Below are 12229 nucleotides of genomic sequence, written 5' to 3'. Positions count from 1 at the left end.
CTATGGAGTATTATGCCTCCATCAGAAAGGATGAATACCCAACTTTTGTAGCAACATGGATGGGACTGGAAGAGATTATGCTGAGTGAAATAGGTCAAGCAGAGAGAGTCAATTATATGGTTTCACTTATTTGTGGAGCATAACAAATAGCAAGGAGGACATGGGGAGTTAGAGAGGAGAAGGGAGTTGGGGGAAATTGGAAGGGGAGGTGAACCATGAGAGACTATGGACTCTGAAACAAACAATCTGAGGGTTTTGAAGGGGCGGGGCGTGGGAGGTTGGGGAACCTGGTGGTGGGTATTATAGAGGGCACGGATTGCATGGAACACTGGGTGTGGTGCAAAAATAATGAATACTGTTATGCTGAAAATAAATAAAAAATAAATTAAAACAAACAAACAAACAAACAAAAAATGGACAATTTATTGACCTCAAATCTGTTATTTTCTCCTCCTCAGCATACCCTGCCACATACATACACATTTGTGATTAAATAAAAGTGGAAAGTCAAACTATGTTCAAGTCCCTGTGATTAGAGAAATAGTTTAAAAGCATAAATGAAGACATGGATCGCAGGTCTATTTTGTTGTTGTTGTTGTTACTTGTGGTGTAGTAATAGAGAATTTATGTGGCTGACTTTGCCATTAAAATGCATTTTTGTTTTTGTGAACAAAATGTGTTTGAGAGAGGACCTTAGGTATTACCCATGAAGTCTTGAGGGTGTTCTAAATGCCAAGTACACTTAGGCAAGTGTTTCCACAGACTTAATACCCCTATATGAAATGCTTTGTTTGAATGTCTATACATTCATACCTGATTCAGACAGAAGCAATACACTCAGTGTGTTCAATGAATGAACTCGTCTCAAATTATTTCTCTGCAATAGATTATGTCATATAGAAGAACTGTGGAGTATGCTTCTTCTGGTAAAATACCTCCATGCCTCTTTTTCTTCCCATTATAGAGCTGTTAGTGAAGATTATCTTTTTTGAAAGAGAATTTTTTTTTTCTTGCTACTTACCAGAATAGTGAAACACTTTACAAAGACCAGGTAACTTTGTACGATATGAGGACAGTGGAATTCCCATTAGTATCACTGATTTAAAGAAGTTTTTATTCATTTTAAATTGTCAAGTATTTTTCAAGGGCATAGAAGATATATTATGAATTCTTTGAATTGCACTATTAACTTTAAAGTAGAAGATCATTGGTATAGTAGAAATAAACAATACCAAGTCTCCATCTTGGATCAAAGAAATACTTGCTCCTAATAATATTCACTCTGATTGCATCTGTATTTCATTATTCCAATTTATTAAACAAGAATAACAATATGCAAATAAACCCAGAATAATAAAGAGGCATTAATTCAGTTTAGAGTTTAAGCTGATATCACACCCTTTCCACTCTGCATAGGGCTTTGCTAATACCTTATGTAAAACACAAACCAGGCCTGTGCCTAGGAGTGCCCTGAAATGAAAAAGGCATTTTGGACCAGGGTGGACATGTTACTAGGTAGGGCCTTGAAGAGGTCCTGTTTACAAATGATTTCTTCAGTGATCTGCAATCTAATGCCATTGGTAATCTTCTCACTAATATTATCTAGTCTTAATCCTACCACACGAGAAGTTGAGAGAGTAAATTAATGATAATTTTAGACTTGTTTTAAAGTGAAACCTTAAATAAGTGCTTTCCTCAGGCTTTAATTTCCTTTGTAAAATTGTTCATTTAACTGTGTACATTTGTGTTTTCCTCCAGGAATAAAAATTCCATTTTAGTCTGTATGTTTTATTTCCCAATGTTCATTTATTTCACTCATTGATTGTGAATTTTTAAATATTCTTATAGGGAGGATAGAATAAATATTTTAAAAGTATTATGTCACTTTGCAAACTTCTTGAAATTATGCCTGGAACTTGTGGTAAGACCAATAAAGGATTGAAGAACCCATCGTATTAGGATTTAGAACCTTTTCTATAGCAGACATATAGTTTGGCTATAATGTATTTTAAAAAACCAACCCCAGACTTCATTTTATATAATCAGTACCATTTGTTAATAGTTTGAGCAGTTTGAGTTCCCTCAAACTCGGTGATTGCTTAACAATGTGTTGTGACACTTTTGTTGCTTCTAGAAACTTCCAGTTAAGTGAAGAAGACCACTGGATTTACCAGGCTGTTTTGGATCAGTATCCTGGAGAGCTCTGTAACAGAAGAACTCTATATCTGAACATGTTACAAAGATATTTTCCTCACAGATCTAGGCATGATTTGGTGAGTACAGGACCCTATATAACAGCAAGTTAAATTGCTTTAGTGGTCAATAATTACTAGGCAAAATTTATATTTTTAGAATGGTGCTCTAAAATTTTTTTCCTACACTCTCTCAAATAATAGAGTTATAGGTTGAAAGTCTCCCATTTTTCAAGTCATATGGTGCATAAGAATGTAGAGAACCCTTCAGGCAACATTCATTCTTCTACGCTTACCTGCCCGAGAGATCTTTACTGTGACTTCCTGGGTTGCTCTGCCTGTAATTGACCTCTAGGTGTCTGTGCATTCACCTGCCCACCCTCAGAGGTTCTGCAATCTCTGGCTCTTGCCTGAAAGTGGGGTGCCTGCTACCCATCTATCTACAGAGCCTGCCACATCCCAGCCCTTCTAGTCATGGGGAAGGCAGCACTTGCCCTGGGGGCTGGTGCTTACTTATATCATCCCCACAACATCATCTCCACTTTATCACCCTAGATGGATCTGAAATACAAATGCCCCAAATTAAAACTCAGAGTCATGACTGAAATTTCCCTGAGAAGGGTCTTTAGTTCATAAGACCACAAAGACAAGAAAACAGAAGTTACCATGTCGCCAATTAACTTTACAATGACTCATCTTAAAACATATATGTAAATAAACACATGTAAACTTTTAAATGGACCATGCTATAAAATATTATTACATACTCTGCATTTTGTAATTATTTTAAATAAGCAGGTAACAATAGTACCGACGTGTATAGAATTTACCTTATTTCAGTCATGAGTAGACTTCTATAACACACAGAAGTAGACAAAAGAGTACTATTTTTATTATATTTTTCAGATAAAGAAACTGAAGCAAAGGTCACACATCTAGTATGACCATTCTCTCCCATCCCTGATTCCCCCACCGAATGGTTGTTTTAATTTTGATCTTTATTTTATAGCAGATACCTATTATATAAAAAACATGTTAAATAATAAATAATTCACTCTAGCTTTTTAAAGTTTTATTAAATTAAATCTTTCTTTTTATTCCCTGTTGATTCTATTTGTTTTTGTGACCAGTTATGATTTTTAACTTTTTGTATTGACCTATTAACATGATAAAGATTTTTGTATTCACTTCTTAAAATGGGTTGATTAGTATGCATTTCTGCATGGTATATGCTTCCTTTCTTAGTGTTTTAGAGATTTTTAGTATATTTTTGACTTTTGGGAACAAAGCTCAGAAGTTTCCACAACATATTTTAGCAGCTAATATTTGGTTTAATTGAATGCATAGCCTGTTTCATCATGTACCTAATTAACCATACCTGGATTATTATCTTAGAACAACCTTATCCTTCTTGCTTGATTCTTTTCTCACACCACTTAGGGGTTAAATAATGTATAAATTCAGAGATATGGTCTATACTGGCAAGATAAAGAATTATGAGGGTCAGTGGCTCTCAATTTCAGAAGACACAACTTCATATAAAGAACATTTCAGAATCACCTACAAAGGCTTTTCAAACAACTCAGGCAATCTCCATTCCTGTTCTTCACCTCAAGACTTTCCCTCAAGACTCTGAGATCTCTCATGGTTGGGATTCACTGCCAGCAGGAACTACCAGTACCCATGTGAGAATATCATGGCCATCAGGACTGCAGGATGGGAAGAACTAATATGACTGCTGTAATTCCTTTGAGTTCAGACATCCTAAAACCTGAATATATCAGTAATCAAGGGCAAACTGAGTTTTGGGGATTATGGTAGCAATTTATATTTATTAGCATGCGTCTAAGTGAAGCACTTGAAGTAATTGTTAAAATACCAAAACTAAATTACAGATGGAATATTTTTGAAATTATATACAAGGGAAATAATACTTTCTGTGAATAAATTCACGGCCATGTAGACATGGAAGATGTTTTAGGGCTGCCTAATCAGACTCCATCCCATACAAGGAAACTAAGGACTTACAAACATTAAACAACTGGTCCTTAGTTACCAGTTAGCCATAGGCTCAGAACTTGGGGAATTGTACCTGGTCCTGGTTGCTGCATTCACTATTAAGATGTTTGTCTCGATTTTTCAAAATTACTGGTTATAATTCATTTATTCATTTTTTGTAGCAATGACATAAAGCATAGTCTCAGTTTCAAAAGTGTTTGCCATCTGTTTTCTTTTCAGGTGGAACATGAGAAATATTGTGATCAATATCGCTTTGCCAGGGAGCAGCGAAGGATCCTGATATCAAATTGGAATAAGAACAGGAGAGACTTTATCCAGAAGGCTGTGCTGACCCTCACTGAGGCCTGTGCAACACATGCAATGGAGGACACGTTGGCTAAGGACAGGAGAAAGCAGCAGGAACTGTGTGCACATCTGAAAGCCAAGGTGAGATGCTCTGCTGATGGTGTTTAGGGATTTGCCCTGGCATTCATTTAAGAACCCACTGTCCTGTTTGCTCAAATCCAACCTGAAGTTCAGTTTTCTCTAAAAATTTTATTTTGAATAAAACTTTTAGTTGGAACCATATGAAATTACAATTGTTTTAGATCAACAGTAGTCAACAATCAACAATTTCTTATGGTTCAAGTGGAAGTTACCATGACAGGTCAATGTTCAAATTTGGATTGAGCGATATCCAACACGAACTACAAATGCTACTTAAGAGGTGCTGGATGAAAATGCAGAAAGTAACTAGAGAGTAGAGTCTGATTCGAGCTCACTCTTGGACTTCTCATTCACATTAAAGATGTCAAAAAAGGTAAAATTATGAAGAGGAGAGAAGATTTGTGAAGTGATATGTTGGGGGGAGCTTGATGGGCAAAGTGAAAGGTGGACTGGATGGGGAATTCCTCTTCCTCAGATCCAATGAGGGGGTCTCCGGGATGGCTTGGAGAGGTTAGTGGGGAACCCCTGCAGTTGGAGCTTGAGGACTAGTGTTTCATGGTCACAGGAAGCCAGAGGATCTGCCTCCATGGCAGAATTGAAAACAAAGATGGCTGCTGTCTTGAGAATAATTTCATTCCCCAGACTGCTCACTGGTGCATGAGTCCTGAAGGCCCGAGGTGGATATAGCCTTTGTTGGCAGGACTATTAAACAAATTGTGTTGTGGTACAGCATATCTACAGTAAAGTACACAAATATTTATATATTTTTATTATTTTTTAAAAGATTTTATTTATTCAGTTGACAGAGAGAGAGATCACAAGCAGGGAGAGCGGCAGGCAGAGGGAGAAGCAGGCTCCCCACTGAGCAGGGAGCCCAATTCAGGGCTTGATCCTAGGAGCCTAAGATCCTGACCTGAGCCAACGACAGATGCTTAACCAACTGAGCTACCCAGGCACCCCTGCAAATCTTTATTTATTGATAAATGACATGGTAGGAGAATGATGGCACAAGAAGTTTTATTCTATTGGTAGAAAAAAAAATAACCTGCAATTAATAGTTATACCACAGCAATTAACAGCATGTAAAAAGAAATGTCTCTTTTAAAACATTAGAGGAGAAATGCCTACTCCGTATTTTTTTTTAAACAAAAAGATACTATATTGGGTATTGCATAAGCTTGGGATCTAGAAGGAAGAGAAGCTGCATCAAGCCTGAACTGCCTACCATGGACTATAGAGCTAATGCACATTTCTTCTCCATCTGCAGCCGATAAGAAACACACATGGGTCAGGGACAAGGACAAGTCTCTATATACTCCAGAGTCTTGTTTATATTCATTTTGTGCACAGTATCATTAGACTTTTAGCTCTGCTGTGGGGGATTATTTTCTTTTTATTGTATTGCATTGAGGTAAACATGCAGTAAAGAACAGAAAAGGGAAGTGGGTGATTGAATGAAATTTTACAAATTTATACTGCCGCATATAAAAACCACTGAGCTGAAAAGAGAACATTTCCTGCAGCTCAGGTTCCCTCATGTCTCTTCCTAGCATATACTACCCACACCCATAACCACTATTCTAAATTCATCACTATAAATTAGTTTTTCTTATTCTTGAATTTCATATAACTCAAATCATACATATATAGACATATACCACAATTTATTTATAGGTTATCATGTTAATAGAAATTCATGTTATTTCCAGGTTTTTGCTATTATGATAATGGGCCTGTGAACATTCTTGAACATGTCTTATGGTAGACATATGCACTCATTTCTATAGGATTTATACTTGGGAGTGGGATTGCCAGATCAGGGGTATTTAGCTTTAGTAAATACTGCCAAATAGTTTTCCAAAGTGGTTATACAAATTTGCCGCTGGTTTCAGTTGCTCCACATCCTCACCAACATTGATACCGCCAATGTTTAAATTTAGCTAGTCTCCTATATGTGTAGTGGTCCTTCAACAAGGTTTTCATCTAACTTCAGAAGAGATGATGAGCATCTTTCCACATGCATATTGAGCCTTAGAGTATCCACTCCTGTGAAATGTCACCTCAAGACTTTTGCCCATTTTTCTATTCCGGTTGTCTGTTTTTTCTTATACATTTGTGTGTTCTTTATATATTCCATATGCAAATTCTATTTCCTTTCTTTCTTTGACTTTTCATTCTTTTAATGGTGTCTTTTGATCAACAAAAGTTCTTAGTTTCAATGAAATTCTTTGTTTAATTTAAATGTCTGAGATATAAATTATATGCAATAAAATCACCTGTTTTAGTTAGTGTATAGTTCCCTGAGTTTTAACAAATGCATGACGTGTAACTACTACCACAAGCAACATACAGACTGCTTCATCACCCTTCAGAAATTCTTCTTGCCCTTTGTGCTCCACTCCACATCCACCTTCAGCCTTCAGCAACTACTGATCTCTGTCCCTGTACTTGGCTGTTCTAGAGTGTCATATAAATGTAACCATACAGTATGTGGAAATCTGGGTTTGGCTTTTATCACTTAGCATAATGCATTTGAGATCTAGCTATTTTGTTATGTGTATCAATAGTTCCTTTTTATTACTGAGTAGTAGTCTGTGGTTTAATCACTGTTTATCCATTCACCAGCTATTTTCAGTATTTAGCAATTAGTGTTACTTTAGTTAGGGTGGAGTAGGCTTTAGGCTTTCCCTGTGAGCCTGTGCCTCAGAGAGACTTGCCACTGGTTTTCCTTGCCCTGCAGTAGATTCTTATTAGACACTTGATGGGCTGTGTCTGATAAGGGAGAGGCATTCTGCCTTCTTGGTTCAGCCATAGGCTCAGACAGGTTTTTTTCACTTGGTCTTGGGACCAGAACCTACTCAGTGATCTTGGCCTCCTCACCATGGCAGACAAACTCTGCCCTGTGTCTTAGTGGTTCTTGTGTGGGAGAGAGCTTCCCCCGTTACTCCAAGAGAGGAGGGTATCTTTGTTTTTTGTCTTTTCCCCCAGCTGTAATAGGTGTACACTTGTACCCGGTGGGTTCCCTGCTCTACATCCCTCCCCACCCCCAGTGCCTTTTATTCTGTAGGGCTTTGTTCTTCTTCTTCTTCTTTTAAATATTTTATTTATTTTTAGAGAGAGACAGAGACAGAGAGGGTTGGAAGAAAGGCAAAGGGAGAGAATCTCAACCAGACTCCCCACTGAATACAGAGCCCAGATAGGGTGGGGGGTAATATCTCACGACTTTGAGATCATTACCTGAGCCAAAACCAAGAGTTAGTCAATTACATAGGGCTTTTTTTCTCATTTCTTGGACCTGTATTAACTTAAGAATCTTCCTCTGCTTACCTCCCTTGACCCCAATCTATTTTTTTGAGCTTTCTGTGGAGAAAAGCCTATAAGGGGGTGTAAATTCCCTTGTGTCTGTAACTTCCATGGGTTCTATACTCCCTGCTTTATGACAACAGCAAATTATAAAAAATTTAACTGTTGACTCATTACAGAGTATTAGCTGCAATCTTCTTTCCCACATATACAGTGGCCTTGACTTTTTTAGGTGCTCTGTCTCAAATAAGTCAGTTTCTGTATTGCCTCTTTCCTTGGAAACATTGCCCGTTCTTTCAATCTCAGGCTTATTTGCCCTGCGACCTCAGTCCTGGATTTGAGAAAAGTTCAGATATAGCTTTTCCTTGTGCTTAAAGTGGGAGGTGACATTCTTTCCAGCTTCTTACATTCTAAATGGAACCTGGAAGGTCCTCATGAAATACTATTTATCAATCTGTGTGTGCCCTGCTTAAGAAATCATTGCATAGTAGCACAAGGCTGTTTTCAAAGGCAGCCTGCCTGAGATTTTTCTCAGAAAAATCCAATAGGACTTCTGCTAATGGGGAGGGGACCTTCCAAATGTGGGGTAGAAGAGCCCTAATTGGGAGCATGATAGATGGAAGAGAAGCAGCTAGACAAAGGAAAATGTAAATGACCCACTTCAGGGGAATGTTTCCAGGAATGTTTCCCAGCTGGCCATCAAGACAACAAAACTTATAGGAGGGCAAGAGTCAGCATTAACCACCTGCCAGGTTTACTGGGGGACATTATCAGTCACCAGGCTAATGACTACTCTGTTGGCCTCTCCTATATGCACAATATACAGATTGTTCCCTCTCCCTCCTACCCATGGACTCTGATGGTTTAAACATCTAAGGAATAAAACGAGAGGTCATTGTCTGAATAAAGAGGAAAGAGTTGATTATCTCTTAGAACTGGGCAATTTGATTTTGATTAACTATATTTTGTGACTTAAAGTGACTGTAAGACCCTTTGTAACCCAAGGGTGAACCATGGGATCTGCTTAGTTTTCATCTAGTGGCAAGTGAAATATCTAAATGGGGGACAAGAATAATGCTGTGTTTTGATTATTTCATGTATCTGGCTGTTCAGTGTATTGGGTATACTCTATGAAGTGTTCCTGCATCTCAGGCATTCTATTAGCATTTTATCATATTATCTTCAGTGACAAATCCAAGATGTGTAGTGGTTGCTGTGGAGTACCCACCCACAGAAATTAGGGGCTTGGTTTCTGGAAGCAATATAATATGGCGTCTCCTCAGAGACCCATGGTCACAAGATGGTGAACAAATGTCTCTGAACTTTTGGAGATGAAGCCTCCAAAGAGTAAATATGAGCAGAGAATGGTGGAACATAAACTAAATTGTGATGCAAAATATGTTCTATTTCGCATAGAGATGGTATTATCATTAGAGTTTGTGTTCCTGGTCAGGAACTGAGGCTCAATAAGTTGTAGCTAGAAATAGAAGGAAAAACAAAAGATAGAATCATAAAGGAAATGAATTAATCCTATCAATTCAATAGTAATTTAAAATACTAAATTATGCTCTCTCTTTTTTTTTTAACCTGGATGAAAACTTGGAGATTTATCCCCATCCTTCATTTTACAAGTCTAAAAGCTGAAGTCCTGAAAGATAAAGTGATTTGCCTAAGGTTCATGCCAGGTCATTTGACTTGAAATTCAATATTATCTTGGCCCTACACAGCTTTGCATACAAGAATCTTGCAAAAATAATAGAAGATATTTATTATACTTTGAGCCCCAATGCACTATAAAATAGACACACAGAATGTGAAAAATATTACTTCCATTGTATCATAAATTTGACCTTTCTAAAACTAACATGGTAGCTATAATAAACATTAGTTAAACATTTAACCATAATTTTGTTCTTAGTCTTGGAATTTAAAAAGGATTTTTGGGGATGATTTATGTGATTCATGCCTTTTAAGGAAAGTGTTAAAGGAATTTTGAAATAATGAGTTTTCTCACTCTCTTTCACCCCTTCTCTGTTTTATTTTGGTTTTCTATTGGTAATGGATGCTGTACCAACTAGAGAACTCTTCCCAGAGCAGTGAGGAAAGCAGGGAAATGGAAGTCTCATTCTCCTGCTACCACAAAGCTCACTCTTTGATCCCCGAAAATCCAGCCCTTCCCTAGCATCCAGCCTAAACCACTCTGTTAGCAGTGTACTTGATTTTTTAGCATGCTTTTTCCACCATGGCTGGGGAACTTTATTCCCAGGTCTGTCTTAGTTCCTTTCTCTGCCCCCTTGCTGGGTAGCCAAGTGCTACTAAGTTTACCTGGACTCTCAAGGCCACGTGAGAGACCTTAGTCTTATCCTTTGTTCGCCAGTTCTCCCCATTCCTCTTAATGACTGTTTCAAAAGGTCACCAGTCCTTTCAGTACCTGGAACCTAATGCCACACACCATCCCCTTCCAGCCCCTGGAGACAACCTTCCTCTATTTTATCAATAAAATGAAGTCATGGAGTTGTGAAATAGATCCCTAATTCCTGCCGCACCCTATGTCCTTATGTCTTCTGCTAGTCTACCCACTCTTTTCCTGATGCAAGATGATGCCTTCTAAGTGCTCATATCCAGTCCTTCCCCCAGTCTTCGGGCCTCTAACCCATTTAACCACTTTAGGAGCCTGGTTCTACTGATTATCTCCTTTTATTATTATTTTTCTTTCTTATCCTATGAGTATTTCTTCTAGCCTGTAAATATGGTTAAGTCTTTCTTACTCAAATCAAACCTTCTCTTCTCGGAAGTCATCCTCTAGCTCCTGGGTAGTCCCTAATCTCTATTCATTTCTTTGATATCAACCATTTAAAAGAATAATCTATATTTTCTCAGGACTTCTGACTTCTCTACTCTACCAAGATCCTCTCCTCTCCCCAAGGTCACCAGTGACCTCAATTAATTACCTAATCCTGTCAGTGCTCTTCCATCCTTCGGCTAGTAGACCTCCCTGCTTCATTTCTCATTGTTGGCCATGTACTCTTTGTTCTAAAATATTGTTTCAGCTTCTAAAATATTATTCTGTTTGCCATATCTTAGTCTGCCTATGTGTTTGTCATCTTCTGCACCATCCTAAAACCCTGGTTTCCTCACTTGCTGTCCTTGTTCTTTCCTTTTCTCTCAGAACTTCACTGGCTCCTAATCCCACTTGTGCTTTTACCTATCTTTATATGCTTTAAGATTTATGTACGTATTTATTTATTTGACAGAGAGAGAAAGAGAAAGAGAGAGAGTATAAGCAAGGGGAGTAGCAGAAGCGGGCTCCCTGCTGATCAGGGAGCCTGATGTGGGACTCAATCCCAGGACCCTGGAATCATCACCTGAGCTGAAGGCAGACGCTTAACTGATTAAGCCACCCAGATGCCCACTCTTTTTTCCCATCTCTGAACAGCTCTCTCTTGAACCTCATTTATCCATCTACATACTGATTATATCCACTTAAAAGTCTATAGATACCTTGAAGTCTATGTCCAAAATGGGAATTTTTGTTTCCCTCCAATAAATTGACACTCTTTTCTTGAAACTTATTTTAACTTCCTCTTCCCACTCTCTCACCCCCATAGCTATTTACCAGCTTTCTCGAAATTTTCTCTCTTAACCTGGGCTTGGCCGTTGTTCCTGGACTATTGCAGTGGCACTCTACTGGCTTTCTACTGCATCCATGCTGGGTGGTCAAATCCTGCCCTTCTGAACTTTTCCCCCTAAACAGTAGGCAGAATGCTATATCTAAAATGCAATTTGGGTTATGCCCTCCCTTGATGATAACACCTCTGTGGCACCCTTTGCTTATAATAATGGCCAAACTTCCTGGCATGGCTTTCCAGGTCCTCAATAACATGGACTCTAGCTCCCTTTCCAGCCTCCTTTCTTGACACACTCCACCTCATACTTTACAATTTAGAAATGTCAGACTCCTTGTAATCCACTTCCACTCTACCTCTGCCATTGCACTGTACAACCTTTTGTTTCCTGACTGTGCCTTTGCTCCTGCTATTGTTGATTTTGTCCAGAATGCCTCTGCTTCCTTTGTCTGGCTAAGTCTCATTCATCTTCAAGATTCAGCTTAAATGTTTGCTACAGGAAGACTTTCTTGGTATTCCTTAGTCCTTGGTCAGATTCAATCTATTCTTGGTTCTCCCTTACCCCTTGTACATAACCCTGACTTGACAATGGTTATGGCACACTATGGAAATCTATGTCGCCTCACAAATGCAAGCAGGAACCCCATCTTATTCATCTTGGTA

The 12229-nt window shown here is 38.3% G+C and overlaps 1 protein-coding gene across 1 annotated transcript in view; it reads left to right on the top strand.

Moving 5' to 3' along the window:
* The window catches only part of CCDC148 (coiled-coil domain containing 148), a 205252-nt gene that overhangs the window by 69129 nt on the left and 123894 nt on the right, over nt 1-12229 (top strand). The window contains exons 9-10 of the mRNA XM_044242110.1: nt 2135-2273; nt 4431-4637. Of these exons, the coding sequence (XP_044098045.1) occupies nt 2135-2273; nt 4431-4637 (346 nt within the window). The remainder of the gene's footprint in view (nt 1-2134; nt 2274-4430; nt 4638-12229) is intronic.

Source organism: Neovison vison, chromosome 3 (assembly GCF_020171115.1).
Source record: "Neovison vison isolate M4711 chromosome 3, ASM_NN_V1, whole genome shotgun sequence".
Taxonomy (NCBI): domain Eukaryota; kingdom Metazoa; phylum Chordata; class Mammalia; order Carnivora; family Mustelidae; genus Neogale; species Neogale vison.
The sequence above is the reverse complement of the archived record's forward strand: the minus strand, read 5'-3'. Positions and strand labels throughout refer to the sequence as shown.